The sequence below is a fragment of the Balaenoptera borealis genome (assembly GCF_965194805.1).
Source record: "Balaenoptera borealis genome assembly, chromosome: 14".
NCBI lineage: Eukaryota > Metazoa > Chordata > Mammalia > Artiodactyla > Balaenopteridae > Balaenoptera > Balaenoptera borealis.
The window spans coordinates 71,113,058-71,140,959 of record NC_138875.1 but is presented as its reverse complement, the minus strand read 5'-3'; the positions used below and the strand labels follow the sequence as shown (position 1 = coordinate 71,140,959).

At 47.3% G+C, this 27,902-nt stretch overlaps 1 protein-coding gene across 9 annotated transcripts in view; it reads left to right on the top strand.

Annotated features, from left to right (window-relative positions):
• The window catches only part of MORC2 (MORC family CW-type zinc finger 2), a 64,047-nt gene that overhangs the window by 9,732 nt on the left and 26,413 nt on the right, over nt 1-27,902 (top strand). For 6 of the 9 annotated variants that reach the window (XM_082353079.1, XM_082353077.1, XM_082353078.1 and 3 more), the window contains exons 2-25: nt 225-278; nt 2,496-2,530; nt 4,996-5,166; nt 8,214-8,282; nt 8,797-8,887; nt 12,064-12,172; nt 15,528-15,687; nt 15,792-15,903; nt 16,353-16,478; nt 17,020-17,099; nt 17,712-17,794; nt 18,341-18,426; nt 19,586-19,726; nt 19,821-19,975; nt 20,069-20,197; nt 20,699-20,804; nt 21,099-21,231; nt 22,383-22,457; nt 22,543-22,923; nt 23,476-23,607; nt 24,034-24,088; nt 24,486-24,627; nt 24,732-24,959; nt 25,051-25,144. In XM_082353079.1, coding sequence (XP_082209205.1) covers nt 225-278; nt 2,496-2,530; nt 4,996-5,166; nt 8,214-8,282; nt 8,797-8,887; nt 12,064-12,172; nt 15,528-15,687; nt 15,792-15,903; nt 16,353-16,478; nt 17,020-17,099; nt 17,712-17,794; nt 18,341-18,426; nt 19,586-19,726; nt 19,821-19,975; nt 20,069-20,197; nt 20,699-20,804; nt 21,099-21,231; nt 22,383-22,457; nt 22,543-22,923; nt 23,476-23,607; nt 24,034-24,088; nt 24,486-24,627; nt 24,732-24,959; nt 25,051-25,144 — 2,947 coding nt within the window. The remainder of the gene's footprint in view (nt 1-224; nt 279-2,495; nt 2,531-4,995; nt 5,167-8,213; nt 8,283-8,796; nt 8,888-12,063; nt 12,173-15,527; nt 15,688-15,791; nt 15,904-16,352; nt 16,479-17,019; nt 17,100-17,711; nt 17,795-18,340; nt 18,427-19,585; nt 19,727-19,820; nt 19,976-20,068; nt 20,198-20,698; nt 20,805-21,098; nt 21,232-22,382; nt 22,458-22,542; nt 22,924-23,475; nt 23,608-24,033; nt 24,089-24,485; nt 24,628-24,731; nt 24,960-25,050; nt 25,145-27,902) is intronic. The other 3 variants (XM_082353082.1, XM_082353081.1, XM_082353080.1) reach the window with 1 other exon arrangement.

The following is a 27,902-nucleotide window of genomic DNA, read 5'->3' as shown; positions in this document are numbered from 1 at the left end:
AGCAGGACTTGACAGGTTAACACTTGAGGACTACTAGTGAGCTCTGGAAAGACTTGAATTGTGGGGAAATTTAAACTTCAATAATGTAAATTGATGATGCAAATGACAATTTTAGGTGTTTTATTTCCAAAAACTTTTAAATATTTTATAACCTTGACTTTTTATTAGGAATCATAGTTTAATTCCATAATTCTTTTCCTGACTCTCAATATTTATCATTTCAGAACCACTCATGAATTCTTGTTTGGTGCTCTTGCTGAACTAGTTGATAATGCAAGGTATGTAGTCTTCAGGCATACAGTCTCTGCTTGAAAACTTTTTGGGTCGTGTGACCTTTGCTCTCTGAAGACCTGGGAGAAAGGCAAATTCTGTTGCAAGCGCGACTCATTCCTAAGAAGCCTCTTACCCAAAAAGTATTTTTAATAGCACATTAGTTGATACCTTAATTCATTCATTGCTGTGCTCCAGCCTAAAAATAGTGAATTTATGACCTCCAAAGCTACCTTCCCTTGTGTATTAGAGCAAGATAATTGTAGTGAAACACAGGGAATTAAGATAAAAAATTAGTTATCTAATTACTAGGACAGACAAGCTCTGTTTTAACTTGTGCTACCGGGACAGTACACTGTCTAATGTCTTTAAAATTATGTCAGAGTTCTGTGTCTTCCCAAAATGTATAATCAGCTCTCTGTATCTGCAAGTTCTGCATCTGTGATTCAATGAACCATGATCGAAAGTATTTGAAAGTTCCAGAAAGTTCCAAAAAAGCAAAACTTGAATTTGTTGCATGCTGGCAACTATTTACATAGCATTTACATTGTATTAGTTATCATAAGTAGCCTAGAGATGATTTTAAGTAGACGTGAGGATGTGCATAGGTTATATGCAAGTACTATACTATTTTATATAAGGGAGTTGAGCATCTGCAGATTTTGGTATTCCTGGGTGGTCCTGGAACCAATCCCCTGCAGATACTGTGGAGTGACTGTATTTTATTGTCAGATGACTCAGGTTGATCAAAGCATCTTCCATTGTTAGCAACTGTGCTTAGAAGAAATCATTCTTTAGCACTGTGTTATACTGAACTCTTAGTGATAGAAGCCTATAAATGTTACTGAGCAAGACTGAAAAGTTTGGGTTGGTTCAGAGATAAATAGCAAAGTCCAAATCAAAAGTCTGTTTATAATTATATCACTAAAATATTATCTCAGTGTTGTTTCTGAATGCAAACATAAAATTCAGACATGGCGTTTATTGACCAAGTGTTGATGACTAATGAAGGAAGAAGAGGATAAGAGTGGACAGAAGTACTTTCTAAACAGACCTCCAGTTAATGACATAATGATAATTATGTCTGCCTATGTCCATGCTATAAACCTATACTATTATTACTTTTATTGTTATTATTCACTGGACTGCTCATGGAAGTGTGCTGGTTAACAAGTTGTTTAACTAGAAAGCTCCCATTTTCAGTGTTTTCAATTATTTTAATCCTGGTTGACTTATAATTTTTATATTCAATTAAAAAATGTTGTAGCTTAATGGAACTGTGTTTGAATTTCTCACTTGTTAGTTTAGTGAGACTGTAGTGTGTTTTGTCAGACTGCTTTTTTGTATATCATACGGTGAACTGGAGATTGTCTGGGAGTGTATGTTCCTGCTCATGCACACATTTTGCCAATCTCTTTTATTTTTGAAAACGTTTTTATGTCTTTGAGAATAGGCACATGTAGAGTTATATGGATTTGAGTGGATTTTTCACATTTAAAACCAATGAAACTCTGTGCCTCATTTTCCTTGTCTACAGTTGGCAGAATTGGACTAGATTACTTTTAAGCCTTTATGGAAGACTTCATTGATGACTGAACTTTTATTTCAGCTGATGGCTGGAGTCTAGTGGGCTGTCCCAACTTCCTTTCAAGTTTAGGGAGGATAAGATTATGGGCTCATGAATCAGTCTGCTGACTATAGTGTGTATACCATGAGACCTGATTTTTCTTAGGCTTTGTGGCAGGTTATTGTTTTCTTTTTTCCTCAAATCTTGGTGAGAAGAAAAAATGGACAAGTTATTGGAACATTGTTTATGATTGCAATCAAATGAGTGATTGGAGTCATTTCCTAGTGTGTAAAAGAAATGTTCTTTTTTATCCTCTAAAAAAGGATAAAACATTTTTTAGATGTTTTTAAACATCTAAAAAATGTTCTTTTTAGATGTTTTCACTGTGAAATTTTTATTAAAAAAGTGTGTCTAGGTCCTGTGTATCCTGTGATTATTTTAAATAATTTGGAGCTCCAGAAGTGTTTCATAGACATGTAAGGAAAATTGTGTTACCAAATGTAAAAGTATATCTTTAATGTATATAGAATTTCTTTATGACTTCCTGAAGATAGATTCAAAATAGTATGTATCCCCCTCAAAATATTGTGCAGCTTGACGGTTGATATTTTCATATTCTCATTTGAATCTTGATTTTTTTTTTCTTTTAACTTTGCAGAGATGCTGATGCCACCAGAATCGATATTTATGCAGGTAAGACAGACATCAGTCCTTTCTTCTAATGCCCAGTTCCCGAAAGCATTTATCGCTGTGCCTAAGAAGAAATGAGTGGGAAAAAACTGGTTTTTGGAGCGTGGGTAGACAGCCTGATTACTCCAGGTCTTAGGGAGAAACAGGGCAGCCCTGGTCAGGCATGTAATAGAAATCAAGAATATTGGTGTAAAGGAACTAACACGGGGTGCCCAGATCTATAGATCTATTTAAATAAATCCACTAGGAGATTTATGGGGGTGATGGGGAGTGAAATGACCAAGTACCACTCATTGTCCTGATTGGAGTTAGCAGGTGACCAGGTTTGTGGTTCCTGCAGCCAAAGAGAGATCTTGTTGAAGGCCATTTTCTCCCTCTGCAGCCTTGGTGAGGACAAGTCCCAACTTGGAGAGTTGCTGGTGTTAGTTGTATAAAACAGTTGTGTAACCAGGTTGACACTGAGGTCTGCAGAGATGTTCTCAGGCAGAGAAGTCATGTAGGAAGAAGGGCTGCTTTGCTTCGAATTTAAAGATATTGACAGCGTCTACTATTTTTGCCTAATTGGTTCTGCTCTTCGGCAGTAAGATCCTTTTTTTTTTAATGGAGTGGGTACAACAGTGGAAGAAATCTTAGTCATTATTATTTATGTATTTATTATTTGATAAGTAGCTTGCTTTTTGCCTGTTCAGTGTTTGTACCAGCACATTTTTTGGTCATTTGAGTGCTAAAAATTTGGAAGTGGAACAGAGGAAGACGGCTTTTAAATCCAATTTGGGTAGCATTGTCTAGCCTTTGAGAAAACTTGAGTGTTTTTATGGGAATATATGGTTATCAAATAATCCCTCTTTTTCTTCACAGACCTGTTTGATAAATGGGGATAATCACACAATAGGAAGTAATTCTTAGAATTTCCAATGCCATATAATTATAAAGAATCTCCCCAGATATGAATTTCTTATGCCTTTCTTTGGAGCAAAGAAAATATTCAGAACAGCTAAAAAGTCAGCTATACTGCTTAAATTCTAAAAGCCTTCTGTTCAGAAGGCTCTGCCAAAGTGGTGAAAATAAGACTACTTTTATTTTCAGAAGAAAATAACAGGAAAAGGGGGCATAGCAGCAGAATGTTAGAAGATGGTTACTAAACCCTCAGGCCAGATGGAGGCATCATTCCCAAGCCACAGTATGTCTTACATCCCAATGTGCTTTAGTGAGGAGTAGTAACCACTACCTCTGAAAGAAATGGTGGCTGTTTTAATCATTGCACAGATGGCAAAGCAGAGAATGGGCCTCCACTCCAAGTGATGTTGAAGGGACAAATCATCATAGCCAAATCTATTTGGAAGAAGCTTTTTTTTATTTTGGCCGAGCCACGCAGCCTGTGGGAGTTTAGTTCCCAGACCAGGGATCGAATCGGAGGCCCCAGCAGTGAGAGCGCCTAACCACTGGACCACCAGGGAATTACTGGAAGAAGCTTTTTAAAAGAGATCATCCCTGCTCCTTCTTACCACCTTTGGTGGGTGAATTTCAGCAAGGAAATTTAGTGCTTTACACTTAGAATGCAGCAGAACAAACAGTTGGATTTCAATTTAAATGAAAAGGGCCCAGTGTGCATTTATTCTGTGCTCATGTTACTGCTGTTGTGTTTTGGGAGGAGTCCAGAGAGCATGAGATGGGGCCTTAGCTAAATTCTCATTAGAGAACTTAGTCGCTAATTGGAGAGACAGTTAGCACTCTACAGATGATTAGAGAACAATAACTTGATCTTGAGGGAACTGTCAAGGTAGTTAAGGATTAAATGGTGTGATAGAAGCACTAAGCACTATAGCATTTTGGAAAAAGACTTGATTTACTCTCAAGTACCTTGAGATTGGTAATCTTGACTGAGGTGCCCCTAACTTCACACTTTTCTACCTCAGTGCCATATTAACACATTCAACAGGAGGAATAAAAGCAACCTCATTTTACAAGTAGAATAATAGAATTAGTAATATAAAGTTTTTGTTCTTACTATATCGGGGAAAGTATCTTCCTGTCTCCCATTCTGAAACTAGATTGATAACTGAACTCGGAAATCTCCCCAGACATCAGATGTAGTTTGAATTCGCCACACATTCACATTGTAATTTAAAGAAGGGTGAGAAAGGAACCAGACTCCCGTACCCAAAGCATTCCTGTTAGATGGGGCCAGACCATAACGTGCCTGTCAGAAGTAGACTGTGTTTTTATTGATTTTCTAGACTTCTTGGATAGGGACTGCCATGCCTCAAAGAAAGATCCCTTTTATGATGCCAGGTCAATGGTTAGTAAATAGAAAATTAGAGCAAATGGAGCTGAAACGAATACTGCTCAAACACATTACAAAGTACGAGGAACTTGAGTGTCGTTCTGTTACAGCCTCTGCTGAGGACAGCATCATTTTATCACCTCTGACTTTTGACTTATAGCTCCATCTCACATCTCCTTTCCAGCTTCTTTCTTTTTCCTGTTCTCCCCAATGGGAGTTGGATGGTGGAACGTTGGGCTAACTTGGAGAAGCCAGACTTGGTCATGTTGGGGGAAACTTAGATATGCAGCCTTCCACACTGGGTCTGTGATTGTACATAGCTGCTACCAGGGCTTGAAGCACAACTGCAAAGAAGGTAGTTTGGCTTTGCCCTCCTTGTCTTGCTTCTGAGATGCATGCTGGGACGGGGAGGCAGACAACCTCCAGCTGCCTAGACTCCCCTCTGTCCAGAACTCCCCCATCTTCATAAAAATCCTTTGCTTAGAGGCTTTAGATAGCACTCAATTGACTGACTAAAGTGAATAGAATGTGTTAGGAATGCATCTCTAACTGCTGGAATGTCTGGGGAGATAGGTTCGAGCAGAGAGGCCTTCTAGTTCTTGCTAGCTCTAGCTCTCTGCTTCTAAAAGAGTGGTCCAGTGGTGGACAGTATTGGCATCACCTGGGAGCTTGTTAGAAATGCAAATTCTCAGGTACCACCTCCAACCCACACTACTAGACTCTGCAGGGTGGAGCCCCGAATCTGTATTTTAACAGGCTCTTCAGGTGATCCTTATGCACACTGCCTTTGCTCTAGCTGACACTCAGTCTCCTTCTGCTTAAACCCTCCTGCTTACTGATCTGCTACAGGGAGTAGCATCCTATGGACTGTACGCTCCCTGAAGGCAGTGATCACATCCGCATTGTTCTTGGCTATTATCTTCATCACAGAGCCAGGCACATCCGAATAACTGAGTGATTGGGATAAGCATTTTAGTCAAGTGAAGATGCCATACTGCCTCCTTACAGAGTTGAAGGAGTTACTGCTGTGTCAGCTAGTCTGTTTTGGCCCTGAGGCAGCTGCTTACAGGCTGTTGGTCACTGTGTGGCCAGGAGGACCCTCCATAGGTGGGTCTCTTACTCTCCTAAACATATGAAAAAGCTTTAAAATGAAGTCCTTGGGCATGAAAGGGTTCTCAGACCCACTGTTAAGTGATGATTGTGTGTTAAAACAGCCTGTGTGGACTTCCCTGGTGGCACAGTGGTTAAGAATCCGCCTGCCAATGCAGGGCACACGGGTTCAAGCTCTGGTCTGGGAAGATCCCACATGCCGTGGAGCAACTGAGCCCGTGCACCACAACTACTGAGCCTGTGCTCTAGAGCCTGCGAGCCACAACTACCGAGCCCGTGTGCCACAACTACTGAAGCCCGTGCGCCTTGAGCCTATGCTCCACAACAAGAGAAGCCACTGCAATGAGAAGCCTGCACACCGCAGCGAAGAGTAGCCCCCGCTTGCTGCAACTAGAGAAGGCCCGCGCGCAGCAACGAAGACCCAACACAGCCAGACATGAATAAATTAAAAAAAAAAAAAAGCATCAAAATTAAAAAAAAAGAAAAACAGCCCGTGAGTCCTGTTCTACCAAACATAAGGACCTAGAAGTAATTCCTAGGTAGTGTTCAAGAAATGCCAGTAATCAATCCTTGGAGATTTTTCAGATACACTTGGCTTGAACCAATTTCTAGATTCCAAAGCAGAGTCTTCATGTACGTTTTATGGCTAAAGCATACAGCAAATGGCTCTTGGCTAGATTTAGAACACTTCCTTTACCACGCTCTGTTCCTGACCCAGTTTGAGTCTCCATATGACACTTTGCTTCCTCCAGAAGAAAACTTTGAGGAATTTTTGCACCTTTTTTGCTCTTGCTTTTGCTTACTAGATCTTATTTGGGTTCTCCAGACTGATAAAAGGCACTGCCATGGGAAAAATTTTCTTATCTACCAGTAGTACTTCCAAGAAGGTCCTTATTCTCGAACTTTCAGGAAGCACCTGTGATTAATGTTTCAGCAAAGTTCAGCTTCCTGAACATTGAATGATACTTGAAAATCTCTGTGGCTTATAGTACTTCTGAAATAGCATTTTAAATTACATTAACTAATTTAAATTACATTAACTAATTTGGCACGGATTGGTCCATTTAACAGAGGTGGTTATGACTTACTTGAATATTTAGCTTGAGGGGAGGACAAAGAGCATTTTAAACTGAGGTTCCACTGCTTAGGTAGTTGGGTGAAGTTGGTGAACTGCAGCTTGGGGGAGACAAAAATGTCCTCAATTAGGGAATAGACTCCAAGGCAGCCTTGGGCTTATCCCTATAGTACCTTAAACTGACCTTCTTCCTTTTTAGTACAAACGCTCTCCTGATTCCAAGGCCTGTGCTCTTCCTCCTTTGCCTGCCTAGTCCTCATCACTGGGGTCAAAAGTCACCTTGGAAACTCTAGTTTGGTCCCCTTCCCTATTTGGGAATCTCTTCTCCAGTGTTTCTGACGTGCTTGGACCCAGACTGCTCTGAGTGACCACTTGCTGCTGTAGAGACAGCTGCTGAAGGAAGGGGTTCTTCTAGCCACTGGAATGGCACCCTTAGTCTCATGCATTTCCTTCCTGTCGGCCAGGACACCCTGCCACACACAGCTGCTCTGTCGCTTACTGTCGAAGGACTGTTCCTCCCTCCAGTCGAGCAGGTCCAGTTGGAAACCAGGCAGCTCTCACTACACTCTGTGCCATCTCACTTCTGGGATGGGGAGCTATTTGAAGGACCCATAGCAAGGAGGGGATGTGACGATGAATACTGATGGCTCAGAAACTATGGTTGGCCTGGGGATAGTCACATACTGACTCAGTAATTCACCTTCTAGATAGCAGCTGCCACCACTGTGTCCTTAGCCTGTCTGGCTCGATCACTTTATCTGAAGGCTACCCCAAACTTAACCCACAAACGAGGTGCCCTGTTGAATTTGAGCACTGTTGATGAGGTACAGCATGTAATAGTTGGAGTACTTTAGTGTCCACAGCAGGAGGCAGAGGTGGAAAAAATCCAGGTGCAGAGAGGCAGAAGGATGGTTAAGGTGTGTATGAAATCCGTGCATGTTCAGTGGCCCTGGCTGTGGCTAGATGCTGGACTAGGTATTCTCTGTCCCCTCCTTATAGATTCTCTCATGCTTTGTCGTGAACTAGAATGCATTGGAGAGCCTTTGATGGAAATTCCTACCATCAAGGGCCCTGACATTTAACTCACACTAGCTAGGACTGTTAGAAGGAGAAGGCCTTTTTGGACTAAGCTTCACATTGATCCACCTTCCGATCACACACAAGTTGCCGCCCTCTGGTGGGTAACTGCCCAGTAATGGCAGCTCCTTCTTTTACAGAAAGGCGAGAGGACCTTCGCGGAGGATTTATGCTTTGTTTTTTGGATGATGGAGCAGGAATGGATCCAAGTAAGTGTTGGGCTGATTGCTTCTTTTGGGGAGGATGTAACCATTTTTACAAAATGCTTATTGTGTTAACTTGTTTTTCTGTTTGCTCACTCTTGTGACTAGAAGGGAGAGGGAGGTCTCTTGCAACATCTCAGGCTTAGTTCCACTCACGGATTTGCTGGGTCTTGTTCTAGCATGGGAGATAGGATCTGAATGGCAGCCTGAAGTCCGTCAGATTACCTGACTCTTGACATTGTATTTATCAGCTTGTGTAACATCCTGGAGCTGGAACTGTGGTGGCCTCCCCCAGCCTTATTACCACGTTCTGGTAACAGAACAAGGGCCTAGTGATGGCAGTACTGACAGGCCAGTCAGAGGTTTCCTCCATTTGCCTCATGGTTGTGAATTTCCTTGGACAGAGGCTTTCAGTAGACAGACAGCCCTGCTTGGATTTAACAAGGCTCAGACCTTTGATTTTTGAGAGTCCGGGAAAGAAGAGCAAACTTCTCATTTTCTCTTGTGTCCGCCACTTCAGGTGATGCTGCCAGTGTGATCCAGTTTGGGAAGTCAGCCAAGCGAACGCCTGAGTCCACCCAGATTGGGCAGTACGGGAATGGGTTAAAATCGTAAGTATACTAGAAGCCTGTCCCAGGACTTGAAACAAAATCGAGCAATTCCCTCCGGCTTCTGTCCAATGAAAATGTTCCTCGTCCTTGTCCCTCCATCACTGTAATTCTGGAACAGGAGGAGAGTCGGGAAAGAGTTGTGGTTTGGGGACTTAGCAGCTGATGTCCAGCCTACATCACAGATCAATGAGTATGGACATCCAAAATCATTGAGGTGGGAGAAGTTGTAGGTTTCTCTTGGCACTGTGCTCTGGAACAGCACCTCTCCTCCTACTGAAAATTCTTATTTTTACCCTGTGGTTGAAGATGCAAGTGGCTGTTTTGTGGGCTTGGGTTGGTTATGAGATGGTGAGGGGGTCACTCCGTGGTGCAGCGTGTCCCCTGAGCACCTGTCACGCTTTGTGCCAGGCACTGGGGATCCAGGGTGAGTGAGTGAGAGACCCGAAACCCCCCCCCCACCACCACCAAAGGACCTGGTTGCTACTCACATGTCCTGCCAGACCCTGTAGCAAGGACCTACCTAATGTCTCCCTATCCCTTGGGACTTCTTTCTCAGCCCTTGGTTCCCACTTGTTTGGCATTTGGAATGTGGTGTTCTGGTTTTGAGTGAAGCCCCAAGAGAAAGATTTCTATTTCTGAAATGCTCACTTCCAGCTGTACATACCTTTGGATGGAATAAGATTTAGTGGGATTGGAGTTTGTACAAATGGAATTCTGAGTCACGTTTCTAGTCTTGCTGTGGAAATGTGTTGTTTTATTTGAGGGTAGTGTTTGGTTGGGCAGCAGCATCAGTTGTCCCTCCACGCAGCCGGCTTGGGTGTATGGGGAAGAGAGAGGGTGCTTCCCATGATGGCAAGGACCTGGTACCTGGATCTCCCACTTGTCTCTCAATAACAAGCACTTACCATGTGCTGGCCACTGTGCTAAAAACTTTACTTGGATGATTTCGTTTAATCCTCACCATAGCCCTGTGAGGTATAGGTACTATGATTCTCATCTTCAGATGAGAAAATTGAGGTTTATAGGGGTGAAGTGACTTGCCCAAAGGTGTGAAAATGCCCAGGTGTAGAGCTGAGATATGCACCACGTCTTTCTGACTGCAAGGCCGGAGCTGCTGTCCATCTCACTTCAGTCAAACCAAAGTTCAAATCTGACATCAGCCGCTTAATTGCTTCTGTGAGCCTCAGCCTCCTCCTTTGTAAATTGAGATTGTAACACATATGAGTAGGTTAAGAATTAAATGCTATCATTACTGTGAGAGCCCTAGCCTAGTTTCTCCCTTCTTACTGTATCTCTCCTTTGATCTTTCCATGGTAGATTTTTGGCCTGATTTGGTGGGTCTGGGGTAGGGCCCAGGTGATTCTGGTGTGGTGATCTAAGTTTCCAACAACTGAGGTCTCCTAGAGTCAGATGTAAGAAACCCTGACTTCCCTTCTGGATTATAGATAAAACCCCCTTCTGGTTTTATCAGCTCTGTGACTTAAGACAAGCCATTTCACCTTCTCTGAGTATCTGTTTCCTACTGTAGAAAATGGGCTTCTAAACTCTGACATTCTTCCTTACTGAGGAAGTTTCAGGAGCAAATGAAATGTGATTCTGGAAGTGCTTAGAAGACCAGGAAGGAAAGCATACCGAAGTTGAGAGTGTTGTCATCAGCGTATTTTGGTAGAACGACTTTTGAGAAGGCGCCATTGAGATGGAGCCATCTAGTGTTCAGAGTGAATTCATTTTGAAACCAGTGTAGAAGTTGAAAGAGTTTCAGGAGGAAGTGATTTGTGGTGAGAATAGGGCTGTGAAGCAGAGAAGCCAACAGAGAAGTGGCATTTCTGGGTTGTTGCTATTTACCCTCCAAGGTCAGGATCAAAGACACGGAAGAGGCACAAAGTGAGAGGTTTTGCCAAATTGGGGTAAGAGCAAGCTTTGGCAGAAGGCAAGCTAATGTGCCTCGTTTTGCCACCAGTAAGTTTCAGAGAGGCAGGAGGAGGACTGTGAGATTGTCTGGGGAGGGAGCATTGCCAGCACCTCGGGAACTGGAGGAGGAGAGAAACAACTTGGCAGCCACCAGGGCGTCTCTGGATAGTGTCCTGGAGTTTTCCTGAACATTTGGGGAAATGGGGCATGGCGTTCATTTGCGTACTTGGCACACTGGCCCAGTTTGTATTTGTATTTACATAGAAGGGAGTAATAAGGCTTCCCGCCGTCACCTCCCTGGGGTATTAGGAGGACTAATGAGGTAATAGCCATAAAGCCAGAAGCTGCTCAGAAGACAGGTCAGTGGGTCCTGCTCCCATTGGTGCTTCACGCTTTTGCCCTGTTCAGTGTTTCCCGGAAAGGCCTGTCCTTGCCTGCTCCTCAGAAGGATTAACTCAGCCAAATAGAGGAAGGAGCAGTTGATTCCGTTCAGACTTTTGCCCTGTGGAAGTCAGCCTGGAGGCACATTTTTCAGAAACCAGTTGCTTCCTAAAGCAGGGACCTGTGGCTTAATGAGTTGAAGTGGCAAAACAATTCAAGACACAAGATGGTTGTGGTTACAGGACATGAGCCAATTGTAGGCCTCCTTGGAACTGTGTTCAACAGCAATACTTTGGTTAGCCCTGTGTTTGGCTGAGCCTTGGGGTCATCCTGGTTTTTTGAGGACTTGTGAGCATAGGCAGTAGGCTGTTCCCTTGATGGTGCTGCTGTTTGATGAGTGGATGGGAGGGGAGTTTGTGTCATTGAAGGAAGGACAGGGTGAGACCTGGATGTGTTCAGTGTGGAAGATGATGTGTGTGTTGGAGGTGTTACTGGAGTGAAACCTGGTGGCTCACAGTCAGGCCACAGCAGCCCTGTGTGGCTGGGAAGAAACCAGAGCACAGGCAGTGACAGACTGGGGTGAGACTCCCCCGGGGCTGATGCTTGGTGGTGAGAGAATCCTGCGTGCTGGGTAGATGTGGTCGAGAAGGTGATGAGGAGAAACTGAGGCCCACAGAAGAGCAGGAGGAGGAGTGTCGGGAGTGGGGGTCGGGGAGGAGAGGGAGCGAGGGCTGTGGAGCTCAGCTCAGGGGCCTGGGTCCCAGGGAGGCCTTTAGGGGAGCCCTCTGAAGGCAGTTTCATCACGTCCAGAGGGGGGATTTGCTCTTTCCTCAGATGAGCTTTTGAATCCCTAGGAAAATAACCCATTTCTGCTTCCCTTTCAGGGGCTCGATGCGCATTGGGAAGGATTTTATCCTCTTCACCAAGAAGGAAGAGACCATGACCTGCCTCTTCCTGTCGCGTACCTTTCACGAGGAGGAAGGCATTGATGAAGTAGGTCCTATCCTCGTGCTCCCAGTCACTATTCCACTTCCTAGTTCTGCCCAGGCTGTTTTCATAGGTCATTTGCATGCTGGGCTTATTGGGGTTGCAGGATTGCAGCCACATCCCCTGTTATGGGATTAGCTGGTTGGTTGGATGAATTGGTTGAGGGATTAAGGCAGGTGTCTTAATGTGAGAGGAAGTAAAATCTCACAACTTCAGAGAAGAGTTGTCCCGGTTCTGAGAATGAGGCCATCAAGTGTCAGGAACCAAGAGTTGGATTTGTAGGTCTCCTAGATCTGCAGCTTGAATTCAGTCCTGGGGTGGGGGGTGTCACTGGGAGAGCTGTTTTATCAGGGGGAGTATTTGGGGCTTCCCTGACTATGGGTGGAGACCACAGCTGGTGATAATAATAGGAACAGCACTGTCTTTCCCATACGATGGTGATTTTGTGGAATGTGCTGTGAGAGCATTTTCCTTTCGAGGAAATGTGTTGCTCTAACCCTTTATATCAGAAGCTACAAGTCTGATACCTGCAGGGCCTGGGCAGGTAGTGAAGCAGGTGAACACATGGAAAATCATTTAAGTTTTTCAGTAAGTGGCAGCTGACACTCAGCCTCAGCTGATTATTGTTATGCTGGAAGGAAGGCCTAATGACTCTAGAATATTCTGATTTTGAAACCTTTTGGTAATTAACTGTGTAAGTTAAACACATGCACAGCTGATTCTCTTTGGGCCTGGTGGCTCATATCTGCAGAGCTGGTTTGGTGAGGTCTGCGCCCGCTCATGGGAGGATCAGGGAAGGCCTTGGTGTGCCTAGCCTCAGACTGGACTCTTAACTCCTTTCCTGTGTGAGAAATGGAGGCCAGAGCTTGAGAGGGGGCCAAGAGGGTCTGCAGAGAGAAATCCATTCCTGTCACTTAAACAGGTGAAATGCGGTCAAAGTGTCAATCTAACTCATCTGTGTTGGTTGGCTGTGAGTAAATTGGTACTGGCCTTGTTTAGATGTGAGCCTAAATCATAGCAAATCAGTTCATGCTGGGAACGAAAGGCTCTTTTTCTGCCGTCTTTACTTCATGAACCACTGGGTTTGTTTGCCTTTTTGGTGAGTGAGAGAAGTGCTGCAGCTGGCAAGCACTCCCGGGAAAGGTGGGGCAGGAGGATTTGGCCCCAGCTGGGCTTTTCAGGACTGCTTCCTGCTGGACTGAGGGTGGTGCGAGCAGGGGCTGCGCGTCAATAGAAACGGTCTGTTCCTGGCCTGAGAGCTGGTGGGGGCTGTGGGAAGGGCAGAGGGGCCACCTGATGAGAGGTGGTGGCCTCTGGAGAGCAGAGAGGGCAGGTCGGGCCTGACCTCTGGGCCTTGGGGAGTGTGTGGGACTTTATTAAAAGCAGCCACGAAAGGGAATCTAAGCAACGTATTAGATCCTCTTTGAAAAGATCAGTTTGGTTATTGTGTGGTGGCTGGATTGGAAAGACTGGGGTGTTGGTGTCAGAGGCCCTGGCTGTCTATAGGACTCCAGCAGGGAGGTGAGAGAAATAGGAGTGGCCGCAGATTTGGTGTTTAATCAGTTGGAAAGGGGAAATGGGAAGCAGGGGTTGTAGTTGGCTGAGGTCCTGGTGTCGCACTTAGGGGTGGGATGGCTGGAGCTGGGGAAGGATGGAAGAGGGGCAGTTTGGAGGGAAAACGTGTACCTTTTGTCCTGGACACGCAAAGTTAAGTCTGGATCTGGAGCTCGGGGGAGGCTTAGACTCCCGGGAATCTTCGTAGTGAATGGGCTCACCTAAAAGAGCGTGTGGAGAAGAGGGCCTGGGGTCTTAGGCGTGCCCGCCCACATGTAAAGGCCAGGGAGAAGGGGAAAGCAGCAAAGGAGGCAGGAGCGGCCAGAGGGGTAGGAGGAAAGCCAGGGGAGTGGTGACCCTGAAAGTAAGGGAGGAATATTCCGATGGTGGGTGGGTGTCAAATGAGGTGATTGCCCAGAGGTTAAAGTAATGCCGTTGTCACCTGGGACTGCTGTGAAGATTGGGAGGTGTAAAGGAGGCACCAATTCACAGAACACAAATGGAACTCAATTCCCCTGGTGAAAAAGCTAGGTTGAAATTTTTTCCTTACTTGGTGCTAGAAGGTCATCACTGTTTTGGATTGTACCCTAGTGTGAACTCAGCCAAGATTTCAAAATAAGATCACTTTTAGCTGGGTGGGAATGTGTCCAGACCAGCCCCAGGGCTGAATACTATAGCTTCTTAGAAACCAGTAAAGTGCCTCAGAACTCTTAACAGTTAATCACCACAGAGCTAGTTAAAATTCAGAATCCCCTCTTCCGCAGGGTGGGCCATCTGTTTTGAACCTCTGAGGTGCCTGGAGTGGTTTGCTCTGCAGAGGGAATCCCAGGCTACAGGGCTCCCCGGCACCTGGGAGAGGGGTCGGGGGAGGGAGAGGTGCACGTTGATGCCTCTGGGGAAGTGGCGTTTGAGGTAGGGTTTTTGAAGAATGAGTAGGATTTTTCTCCTAGCTTTATTCAGGTATAATTGACAAGGGTCGGATTTTCTAGAAGATTATGTAGATGTAAGATTAAATTTTATACCTGTGGAAGAGTGTATTAAAATCTATGTATATATTTGTATAACTGAATCACTTTGCTGTACAGCAGAAATTAACACAACATTGTAAATCAACTAGACTTCAATAAAATTTAAAAAAATAACCTACCTACAGTTGAGAGTAATTATAAAGCAAATACCCACGTAGCCACCACCATAGACTGATGCTGGAAGTCCCCACGTGCCCCTCACCAATCATATTCCTTATCGCACCTCTTAAGGAACTGCCTTGGTGATGATCAGTCATTTCCTTGTTTTTCTTTATAATTTTGTCACCTGTGTATGCATTCTTGAATAATAGTTTATTTTTTGCCTATTTATGAATTTTATATAAATGGACTCATACTGTAGGGTTTTGTTTTTATATTTTATTTCTCCTAGGATATATACCTGGGAGTAGAATTGCTGAGTTATAAGTTATGTTTGTGTGTATCTTTAGATTCACTAGATCATTGCAAATATGTTTTGCTTAGTGGAAATAATAGACTTATTACCAAATAGGGAAAATGACCAGGGACATCCCAAGCAGGGAACTGCTCATGCAGAGGCCCCCAGGCCATAAGCCAGCATACCCCAGAGGACCTAGCAGTGTGAGGCAGAGTCTTGGGAAGGGGCAGAAGCTAGAGCCACTGGTGCCAGGCTGGGGGGCTTGGGCCTCACCTTGGGGCAGTGTGGAGCTACTGTGGGGAGGGACAAGATGGACGCACATTTGCGGGGGGAAGGCTGTTCCGGGGCTTCCTTCAAGCGTCTGCTTGTGCTTCCTCCAAAGGTGATAGTCCCATTGCCCACCTGGAATGCTCGGACCCGGGAACCTGTCACAGACAACGTGGAGAAGTTTGCCATCGAGACGGAACTCATCTATAAGTATTCTCCCTTCCGCAATGAAGAGGAAGTGATGACTCAGTTCATGAAGATTCCTGGGGACAGTGGTAAGTAGGCCTGTGGCATCTAGCATCAGGGAGCTCCAGAGCCAGGAGCAGTATGGGGATTGGCTGGCGGTGCCTGGTAGAACCACAGGATTTCTATTCCCTAGGAACGCTGGTGATCATCTTCAATCTCAAACTTATGGATAACGGAGAGCCGGAGCTGGACATAATCTCAAATCCAAGAGATATCCAGATGGCAGAGACTTCCCCGGAGGGCACGTGAGTGTGGCTGGGTAGGGAGGAAAAGGGAGGTGACTTGAGGGAGAGAGAGATGAGCTTGTTCCTTGAATTCCCCAGTTTTAGAGTTGGTAAAGCTGAGAACTCAATGTCTTCCTGCCACAAGGCAGAAGGGATGAATAGAAGGACAGCAGGTCCTCAGCTAATCCAGATCCTTGCCCCAGCTCCTTAACTTGAATGAGGAAGAGACCGAGGCCTAGAGAGGGAAGAGGAATTGCCAGGTCCGTGGTGGGGTGGTGGGACCAGTTTAGGTGTCTGTGCCAGGGACGTGAGAGGAGGTGGGATGTGGTGCCCACAAGAGGAAGCACCCCTCAGGGCAGCAAGAGAAGCTGAGATGGGAGGTGGAGAGCCTGCAGAGAGGCTGTCCGCCCAGGCCTTCGGTTGGGCTGGTGGTGGGAAGGTGACAGCACCCTCCATTCTGCCACCTCCAGGAAGCCAGAGCGCCGCTCCTTCCGCGCCTATGCTGCCGTGCTCTACATTGATCCCCGGATGCGGATCTTCATCCACGGGCACAAGGTGCAGACCAAGAGGCTCTCCTGCTGCCTCTACAAGCCCAGGTAGGGGCCTGCCCACCCTGGCCTGCTGTTTCCTTTGGGCCAAGGATGGGGCCTGGCCATGTGTCTCTGGGGCATCTTTGGAGTGATGATGGATGAGCGGCTCTGACGGTGTTGACTGTGTTTGGGTCTTTAAGCTGCTTGTGATTAACTGCAGACAAACTACTGGGTCCTGAGGGAGGGGCAGAGGTGGCTGGTGAGGCTTGTTGAGTGTGCCTTCTGTGAGGTGGAGGGTGTTCAGCCTGACACGGTGAGCTGTCTGAGCCTCTTGCTTGCAGGGCCGATGGCCCTTTAGACAGTACACAGGGAAGCAGAGGCCCTGTTGGTTGCTGAGGTTGGTTTCTGCTGTGGGATTAATGACACACTCGGAGAGTAGTGAGGTTGCTTTTCGAAGATGGAGCAGGATGGCAAGGGGCAAGTGGAGTAGGGAATTGAGTCTTTTTGCTAAAATAAGCTTGGCTTTGACTCATCAGGGGGCCAAGATAGTTGCTGCCCTGCACCTCTGGTGCTCAGGCCCTCTGGTTACTCCCCCCCACCCCCCCAGGATGTACAAGTACACATCAAGCCGGTTCAAGACCCGCGCGGAGCAGGAGGTGAAGAAAGCTGAGCACGTGGCACGGATTGGTAATGACCCCCTGGGCAGGAGGGTCATCTGGGGGACGTTGCTTGTGGCAAAAGCAGGATCCAGGCAAAAGCTCCATGCAACACCCAGGGGTGGGCTTTCATGAACCACTGGTCCAGTTTCTCTCCCATCTCTCCCTCAGCAGTTTTTCTTTCCAGGCTACTCCTTCAGCCATTTACAGGCTGTTACCTAATGCTTACCTGCCCAGAGTGAAGAGTCCCACACTGTCCTCTGGCACAAATACTTGTGAAATTGGTTTTCTTGATTCCAGGGCAAAAATCTCAAGGTCTCTCTTGCTGACAAAGCTTCTTGGCTGCTCAAGGAGAGTGATTGGCTGAGGACTATTGGTAACTTCCAGCTCCTGCTGAGGGTTTAACTCTGGTTGCCTTGGGCAGTGCTTGACCTGTTCTGATTCATTTGTAAAGTTGGAAAAGGTGTCTGTTTTCCTTGGGGCCTCCTTGACTTTCCAAGCAAGGAGGCTGCTCTCCCAGCTCACCTGTTCCCTGACAGTGTATGAACGTCTCATACGGCGGGGACTGCACTATGGGGTCTAGGAGGGATAGCTAAGAGTTTTGACCTTTTGAATTCTTATCATGGTTTCTTCTGGGTTTCAGCTGAAGAGAAGGCAAGGGAGGCGGAGAGCAAAGCTCGGACATTAGAAGTGCGCCTGGGCGGAGACCTCACTCGGGACTCCAGGGTGAGGCCCCAGACCCAGCAGCTCTTCTCCAGTGTTGCTGCCCTTAGGATCCCAGAGCTGGCCTGGCTCTGTCTCCCGCCAGTCATGAATCCCTTGCCCTAGAGCTGCAAAATGGGATGTGATGATGTTTCCGTAGTCACTATTGAACACACTGTATGGTAGGATCTTGGCAACCATGTGAGGTGGACACTGTTACTATCCTCAGTTTATAGAAAGAAATGGAAGAGGGTCACTTGCTGCAGATCACACACAGCAATAAGGGTCAGAGCAGTTCTCCACCCCTCCCCTGCGACACATACCTCTGCAGACTGTTGTTTCGGATGGGGGTGTTTCCTCCTCCATGTCAGCAAGTCTGGTCAAGTGAAGCACAGCTTTTATGTTTGTCCCTAGTGAGGGCCCTTTTCTGTGGAAAGGAAGTAAATTTCCAGGTCTGGTTTTGTGTCCATGTGATTTAAAATGAGAAGTTTCAGATGTGTTGTTAATGATATTACCAGCTGTGACCCAGAGCACTTCCTCTCCTTACTTGGTGCTGGCGTGTGTTTCCAGGTGATGTTGCGACAGGTCCAGAACATGGCCATTACCCTTCGCAGAGAAGCTGATGTCAAGAAGCGCATCAAGGAGGCCAAGCAGCGGTGAGTGCCCAGCTGGCCTTGGGTCTTTTAAAATTATGTAGCTTTTGTATGGATTATTGACAAAGAGCTTGAGGAATCCCTCTCCACCCCACAAGGTTGCCATTCTGTCACATGCAGATTGCTTTGAGAAAGCCATTAATGTGATTCCCAGATGTTTGTCACATGGCCACCGCAGGAGAGGTTCCCCAGCTCAGTTCTCCCCTGAACCAGGACAAGGTGGGCAGAGCCAGCACCTTGAGTTGAATACCAGCCTATCCTCACTGGCAGCTCTCTCACCTTCCCTCCCCCCTCCCTCCCTTCCTTTGTCCCCTTTTCTCTTTCCTCCATTCTCTCCCCACCTTGCCCATCCTTTCCCTCTTCCTCTCCCTTTTCCTTTTTTTTTTCTTTTCATTTAAAGGATGTATAAAATGCTCGTTGTATACAACTTGTAAAATACAGAATGTTTAAGAAATAAGTTGTGAACTCCCTTATACTTCTCCCACCTGGTGATATGTACTCTTAATTTTGTATCCCTGGTTACAAGTGTGGAATAATGCTGTAGATTGAGTTTGTTCCTTTTTATCTAGACTGGGCATTTGTCCTGGCTCATTACATGATCTCCGTGTCCCCCTCCACGTCTGGAGCCTCTGCAGGCTCTGGACCTGAGTCCCTGCTTACTTCTTGGCCTCCTCACCACAGGCCTAGGTTTCGGGTATCTGCGCCGTGAGTCTGTCCACTGATCATCCATATGCTTTTCAGTTTCCACGATTTTGTTGACGTTTATCCCATGATCGTTTCTTCTCTCACATGTTTATTGTTCTTGTGAATTTTTGTCTTTTTAAAATTAATTACTGTCACATTAGTGGAATGGTTATGCAGATGACCTTGTGTTTATTCCACTAAATAAGCATCTTTGCAGAGATTTGCACCAGCTTCACAGAATCCCATTCATACTTAAATACATCCCTGTTTGATGCCAAAAGCTAAAGTCATGCTTTTAATTAGGGAGCTTAGAGTGACTGCACAGTGAGTGTCCCTGTCAAGTCTACAGGTTGCATATTGAATGCAAAGGCAAAACTTAAGTGTCTCAAGTTTCAACTTAAGCTTAATGCATCTTAAACACCATGGTGTTTGTGTGTTAATGGGTTGATCTGCTTGAATTTATCTTTTGTCTTCTCAGAGCGCTTAAAGAACCCAAGGAACTGAACTTTGTTTTTGGGGTCAACATCGAACACCGGGACCTGGACGGCATGTTCATCTACAACTGTAGCCGCCTGATCAAGATGTATGAGAAAGTGGGCCCACAGCTGGAAGGGGGCATGTGAGTGCTGCCTGAGGAGAGCTTCAGCCCAGGATGGTTGGCGGGAGAGATTTGGTCAGTGGGGTGACAGAGCCGTGTCTACCTCCTCCTGCAGGGCATGTGGCGGGGTCGTTGGGGTTGTAGATGTGCCCTACCTGGTCCTGGAGCCTACACACAACAAGCAGGACTTTGCTGATGCCAAGGAGTACCGGCACCTGCTGCGGGCGATGGGGGAGCACCTGGCGCAGTACTGGAAGGACATCGCCATTGGTAATGCCCTTTCACTTCACCTCCAGCCTTGAGATCCTCTCGCTGCCTCAGGGGGCTGACTCCTCACGCGATGTGTGGGTGCTTGTCTTCCAGCCCAGCGGGGAATCATCAAGTTCTGGGATGAGTTCGGCTACCTCTCTGCCAACTGGAACCAGCCTCCATCCAGTGAGCTGCGTTACAAACGGCGGAGAGCTATGGAAATCCCAACCACCATCCAGTGTGGTGAGTTGGGGGTCGGCACCTCCTCCTGACTCCTTTCCATCATAGTCGCCGTGCTGGCCTCCTGACTTCAGTGACATTCAGGGATGTATGTCCCACTAGGGATACGAGTCTGTTTGGTGATGGCCCTGGGAGCTCAGTCTTGGGGCTGTGCTGTGCCCACCTGTCCCTTCTAAATGAGGCAGGAGGTCGTCTACCCTGCCGGGTCTCAAAAGGTTTGGTACCACATCGGTAGAAGTGTGAGTGATGACTGAGGCAGGATTCTGCTGGAGGAGGGAGAGGGGTTGGGGCTGCTGAGGGTCTGTGGTATAATGTTTCCATCCTTGCTGGAATCACTGTCCTTGAGAAGAGTGACTGTTCTGTAACGAAGGCAGAGTTGGAGCCAGACTGAGGATCTTTGCATGGAAAGTCGGGGGCATCTCTGCCTTGGGCCTGGCTGGGAGGAGTCTGGTTATTGTTGGCGGGCATGGCTGATGTTTTGTGGGGGTATGTTCTGTGTCACAGATTTGTGTCTGAAGTGGCGGACCCTCCCCTTCCAGCTGAGTTCTGTGGAAAAAGATTACCCTGACACCTGGGTTTGCTCCATGAACCCTGATCCTGAGCAGGACCGGTGAGCACTTTTTCTAACAAGGAGTTTGTGGGCATCCCCACCTCCCCCCATGCTTTTTCCACTCTTCCACTATGCTTCTTCAGGTCAGTGCTCATATCCTTACATCTCTGTCTTGCTGTGTATAATAAGTGCCTGGAAATAATAGAAGTGTGTCCTGCAATGAGTATTAATTCTGTGTATTTGGGAAGTCTGAGGTTGCTCTGGTGAGAGAGAGCATGGGTTGGCTGAGGAGGAAGGACCCTGCCCTACCTGGAGCTATCTTGCCACACCCTTCCTAGCAGTTTCTCTCTACAGGTGTGAGGCTTCTGAACAGAAGCAGAAGGTTCCCCTGGGGACGTTCAGAAAGGATCTGAAGACACAGGAAGAGAAGCAGAAGCAACTGACAGAGAAAATTCGCCAGCAGCAGGAGAAGCTGGAGGCCCTGCAGGTGTGTGGGCACATGGGCAGGACCCCTCAGTGGCTCCTCTGTTCCCTCAGGCTCAGTTTCACCCTTCTGTCACCCATGAGTGCTGACCAAGCTTCCCAACCCCAACCTCCAGGCACACTGGTTCTCCAGTATGCCTTGATCATTCTTTAAAAAAAAAACAATTTTGTTTATATATTACAAAGAGGTCCGATTCATTTAGAATGTTGTGAAACTCCAGAAAGTACATATCCTGTCTTAGAGGTAACCACCATTAACTGCATATCCTTCCAACTTTTTATGACCTCTACACACACATAAATACATATATTTTTTATTAGAAATAGAGATCACAACTTACTTGTGTCATATCACACACACATACTTTTTTTTATTAGTGCGTAATTATTTTCTTGGGATAGTTTTCCAAGTGAATTTGAAAGAGTAAAAGGATTTACAGAAGTGAATTTGAAAGAGTAAAAGGATTTTAAAAATTCTATGTTTGCTTTAAATAACTATTTCCAAATTATTCTCCAGAAGATGTATTATGTTTTGTTTTTTACCAGCAGTGCATTTATTTTTAAATGTTTTTGCAAATTTTATAAGCGAAGATACACATCTTAAATTTGAATTTCATATTTCTAAAATTGAACAATTTTTTCGTGTGTTTCTTTTAGAACTGCTTATTGTTCTCTTATATTACTGTTGTTTTAAATTTTTTCCTTAATTGACTAGTCATGTTTTTTTAGATATATGTGTGGTATCAACCGTTTATCGTATTTATTGCAAAAGCCTTTCCCTATCTGACTTCTGCACAGGCAGATGCTCTCATTGTGTGCATACCTCCCTGTTTGCCAAATCCCACCTGTCCTTTCCAGCTTTGGCCTTTAGGGATCTCCACCTTTTTGGCTTGTTTTAATAGGAATTTAGTCCACTGACACTTTTCCCCAGTCTCTCAATTGCTGGATTAATCATATGGAATCCTGTAATTTGCTGGTAGTTGAGTGTCTGTGAATTTTTGTCTTCTCAGTGAGAATGGGAGGCTTGTAATAGTAGGACTGTGGCCCAGGTGTTCTTTTTTATTTGCCCAATGTCCCAGACAGTGGGGCTCCAAAAAGAGTTTGCTTGAATGTACCAGATACGCAAACGACCTCCTCATCATGTATACCCTGCAGAAAACCACACCCATCCGCTCCCAAGCTGACCTGAAGAAATTGCCCTTGGAAGTGACCACCAGACCTTCCACTGAGGTAAAGCCCAGGGATAGGGGCGGGGCTTTTCCTCAGGTGTCTCGTGCTGAGATCCATGTTGTCACTCTCTCTGGGCCTCTTTCAGGAACCTGCACGTAGACCTCAGCGTCCTCGGTCACCTCCTTTACCTGCTGTGATCAAGAATGCCCCGAGCAGACCCCCTTCCCTGCAGGCTCCCAGACCAGCCAGCCAGCCCCGGAAGGCTCCTGTCATCGGCAGTGTCCCAAAGCCTCCTGCCCCGACAGCGCGGGAGGAGGCCAGTACTTCCAGGCTGCTCCAGCCTCCTGAGGTGCCCCGAAAACCTGCCAACACTCCAGTCAAGACTGCGTCCCGGCCCGCCCCTCCCGTGCAGCCACCGTCACCATCTCTGCTGCCCAACTCCAAGAGCCCTCGGGAGGTCCCCGCCCCCCGAGCCATCAAGACTCCAGTGGTCAAGAAGCCGGAGCCGCCCAGTAAACTCTCCCTGGTGAGATGCTCCTCCTTCTCCAGCCCTGCCTACAGTGGTGTAGGAATGGAGGGGGCAGTGTTGACTGCATGGGGGGCGGTGGGGGGTGGAGAAGCCTCCGTGGAGATCAGCCTTCCATGCTGCCCCTGCAGAGGAGGAGTCTGATAGCTGAAGGCACTCGGGGGGGGCACAGAGCTTGCTGGTTCCCTGTCCAGGGAGCTCTTTGGTGCCCCCTCCAAGGTTTGGTCCTGCACAGACTTGAGTCGCCTTCACTGGCTTCTCACGTGGTGGGCAGAGGTTGCAGCCTGGTGACAGCCTTGGTGGGCTACAGCAGTGGTTGGCGTGGCTCAGTGGGGAGTGAACTGAGAGGCTCCCCTGTGACAGCTTTGAGCAAAGGTCCTCGTGGGTGTAGAGGCCAGGGGTTGCTGTGTCCCTAGTACTGTTGGGAGTCCAGCCCTGGCGGGGACTGAGACCCACAGACCCCTCTCTGAATGGCTCCTTTAGGCCAGATGGGATCTTCCAGCACCTGAGGGGCTGCCAGGGTCCCTCATGTTCCCACTCCTCTTGCTGTAGGCTGTTCCTGGTCGGAAGCGGAGTCTTGGGGTCTCTGATGAGGAAGAAGCCGAGGAAGAGGCTGAGAGGAGGAAAGAGAGGTCCAAGCGGGGCAAGTTTGCCGTGAAGGAGGAAAAAAAGGACTTGAATGAGGTAGGTTCTCAGCATTCTCCCTCCCCAGGGTCTCCATCCGCCACCTGCAGTCTGTGACACGAGCCTTTCAGAAGCCTAGTCCATCTCTGAAGGACACTCGGTCACACAGATGACTAGAAACACGGTGCCTGGTAGGATCTTGAGTGAGACTGGCTTGTGGCTCTACTCACAGGCTTGAGGTGACACTGATGCAGATCTGCTTCCGTGTCTGTGACATTCTACCCCTATGCCTACTCTCTTGTTTACTGAAGTTTTTGGAGGCAGGTGTGTAGATACTGAGATAATGGTTGCGAGAGTGGCTCTCAGTGAGGCCTGGGGATTTAAACGGCCACACGAGACGACATGAGGTGATGGCTTATGACCCTGGGCGGACAGTCTGTTCTTCAGGGGCACTGGCGGTGCCTCTCACAGACTCTGTTCTTGCAGCTCTCAGACAGTGCTGGGGAAGAGGACCCAGCTGACCTCAAGAGCGCTCAGAAAGGTGAGTTCAGGGAGGTGCCCAGAGCCTGTGGGGAAGTGGGAAGGGGGCCCCTTGCCAACAGCACCGTATTCCGAAGGCTTACGGAGGCTTTCCTGGTTCCAGGCTCTCAAGCAACAATGGTCTAATTCCGAGAAGAGTGCTGAGGCTGGCACGCCCTTGTGTTTATTTTTAGCATCAGTTCCTTGGTGTTCACCTCTGGCAGTTATCATGCTGCTCTGTGGCACCCTCATGACAGATGGGGAGGGAGACCAGGGTGGCTGGGCTCCATGTCCCTGGCATAGTGGTGTCAAGCTCCTAGGGGTTCTTGTCCCTGTGAACCTGGGATGACCTTTCTCGCGGTGGCCCTGGCTGGGTGGGGGGCTCTAGTCTAGTTTTCTAACTCCATCCCCACTCTCAGATAAAGGGCTGCACGTGGAGGTGCGTGTGAACAGGGAGTGGTACACAGGCCGTGTCACAGCCGTGGAGTTGGGCAAGAACGTGGTGCGGTGGAAGGTGAAATTTGACTATGTGCCCACGGACACGACACCAAGAGACCGCTGGTAATGCCCCTTCTAGGAGGCTGGGTTGACAGAGTTGGGCAGGGGCAGGCAGCCCATCCTGGGAGCCTGGGACACATGTGACACAAACACTGGGTCCTCCCTAGGGTGGAGAAAGGCAGTGAGGATGTGCGGTTGATGAAGCCCCCTTCCCCGGAGTATCAGAGCCCGGACACGCAGCAGGAGGGCGGGGAGGAGGAGGAGGAGGCGGCGGTGGCTCAGCAGGCTGTAGCCATGGCCGAACCCTCCACCTCGGACTGCGTTCGCATTGAGCCCGACACCACCGCCCCGAGCACCAACCATGAGACCATTGACCTCCTCGTCCAGATCCTTCGGTGCGTTGTCGTCCTGCTCTGGGGTCAGCGCTGGTTCTCCACTAGCTCTGTGCCATTCTGATTTCCAGTCTCCACCTTCTTTCTTGTTTAGGAATTGTTTACGGTACTTCCTGCCTCCGAGTTTCCCCATCTCTAAGAAGGAGCTGAGTGCTATGAATTCAGATGAGCTAATATCGTTTCCTCTGGTGAGTCTGCCCAGCCTTTGATTTTTGACTGTGCACGCCCCCCTTGGTGCTTGTTGTGATTGTCAGCTCTCAGCTGTGTGCCCCCTTCCCCGCTTGGCCAGCTTCCCTTTCATCTGTTGAGGGAAGGGAAGAGGGGACTTTACATTGTGGAAAAAGAAGCTGCTCAGCTGGATAACTGGTGTGCAGCTGGTGAGGTGCTGGGGTGGAGTGGAATCCTCGCTTAGGGACAGGCCCGGTGTGACTTGTGTGGAGTACGTCCCTTTTCCTCTGCCAAGGCAGGAAACAGTAAAGAGCTTAGGTTCAAAGTGCCGAAAACGTGACTCTGGGAGGTATAGGGAAGCTCGTGGTGTGTGGAGATAAGCATGGGATCTTATTTAGCAAATGCAGATGCAGTGCCTCAGTGCTGGAGCCTCCAAGTGGCTTAAGGGTCAGTAGAGACTGAATTTTTAGCAGGTACCTAGACATGAGGCTGAGAGCAGTAAGGGCTCTGCAAGGTGGGTGGGAGGGCTGGGGCAGCCTCTGGGAGGGGGAGAGAGCGACCAGGGCTAAAGAAAACGTGGCTTTGGGCGACTGTTTGTAGAAGTGACGGGAAGTGTTTGAGGCAGAGGGACTGTTGTGAACAAAGGCTCAGGGATGCAAGGGCAGGTGGGGGCCAGGGCAGCAGTCTCTGGTGAGCACTCAGGGAGAAGGGCCCTCAGAGCCAGGATAGGAGGCATCGGGGGCACCCCTCTGAGGTGCAGTGGCTTAAACTTTGTATGAAATGGAGGCCCAGCTAAAGGTTTGAGTGGATGGAATTGTCGACTTGAACCATGTCCGGGGTAGGGGTCAAGAGGCTTTTTCTGTAGAGGCCAGTTAGCAAATATTTTCAGCTTTATGGGCTGTAAGGTCTCTGTGGCAACTATTCAGCTCTGCCGTTACAGTGTGGAAGCTGCCATAAGACCATATGCAAAGGAATGGATGTGGCTGAGGTCTAGTAATGCTTTGTTTACAAAAACAGGTGGCAGGCTGATTTGGTCACAGGCAGTGAGTAGTCTGCTGACCCTGCCCCTAAGAGGGTAACTCTGGTTCTGGGTAGGAGGGTGGATGGACGCAGGGACAGGGAAGCTGGTCTAATGGTGATAGGTTAGGGAGTGGGGATGGGAGCTCTGACAGGTGAAGGGGCCGTGTCAGGGGTCCTTCTTTGACTGAAGGCAGATGATGGAGAGGAGGCAGAGGTCACGTGCTTCCCTGTCTCTCAGGCCTGTGGGAATTGGAGGTTGATGACAAAGCTGTTAACTGGGAGAGAAACAGGGTGAGGGTGAGGAAGATGAGTTGTGATTTGACTTGGGCTGGAAGTACCAGCACTTCATTTCTGGTGATGTCCAGTGGACAGGACACTGGAGATTGGGGCTGGCACTTGGGAGGGGCGGGAAGGCCAGGGCTGGAGATGGGGATTGGGAGTCACCCACATCAAGAGGATGTTTCTGCTGTAGGAATAACTTAAGTTTTCTAGGGAGGAGTTTCTGGAGAGGACAACTGGAATTGAAACTGCAGGGTTAATATGTTTAAGATGGCAGGCCCTCGTGGGGCAGCTGTGTGCTTGATAAAGTTTGCCAGAGAGGAAAACATGGAGTTTTGTCTTCATTCTACTTTTAAAAAGGGAAATGAGGCTAGGAGCTGAAGAAACTCAGGGGCAGAGAGGTGAACAGTTTGTCTTAATAGAGCCCAGATTTGAACCCAGAACAACTTGTTAGGACAAGGGTCTTGCTCCCCTGCGAGATGAGGGGGCACTGCACGCTGGGGAAGCTAGAAGGTGCAGAACTCATGGTGGCTTCACAGAAAGCTGCTACACCTCAACGCTTACCCTTGTTCAGGCTGCAGGCATCCTCTGCAGATCCCAGGAACAAACAGCTGATAGGCCAGCTAGGTCGGCCTGGCATGTTCGTTGCTTTTGGCTTAAAGTTGTTGCCAAATTCAGAGCAAAGCCTGGGTGCAGTGGGATCTCTGCAGTGGGCCTGACCGCTCAGACCAAAGCATAGTCCATAGGAGCATCTGAGCCTAAAATTGTCTGTTGGCTTATGCTTGTAAAGGGAGGTGTACCACTAATGCATCAATTTAATAGCCACCTGAGTGAAATGCGTAAAATAACTCAAACTTTAATTTTTTTAACGTTAGGGACACAACAAGAGTCTAATGTTCATTGTATCCTTGTCAGTTTGTAAATGACCGTCCTTTTGCTCATCATGCTGGACTAGGAGTTCCAGACCGTCAGGGGTCCTGCAAATACTAGATTCAAATATATATATATATATATATACTTTAAAAGTAACATAACTGCATGTGAATCTTTAATGGAAAAAAATTAAAATGAATACAAATCATAGTTAGGCTTAAGACATTGTGTATTACATTTTAATACTTTTGGCACCTGCTTGAACATTTATTTTTGCGCTGCCAAGTGATAATTATTTTTTGTGCAGAATTTGAAGTTTCTGTTGCCATCTTGATTTACTGGGATAGTATTCTAGATTGTAAACAATTAAATAGTTCTAACACGTTTTAAAAACAGCAGTTTTTAGCTGTTCAGTGCTAGGTAGTTCATACATCTTCACAGAAGTAAATAAATGCTAGAGTTGGCGAGACTGCAGTTGTCAGCCAGGACCTGCTGGTCATGGGTTTGTGTTCATCAGAATGGCCTCATCATTCACATTGGTGATTTATGAGTAAATCATAATGTTATAACTTTGAAATTAAACATAAAGAGTTATTACCCAAATTG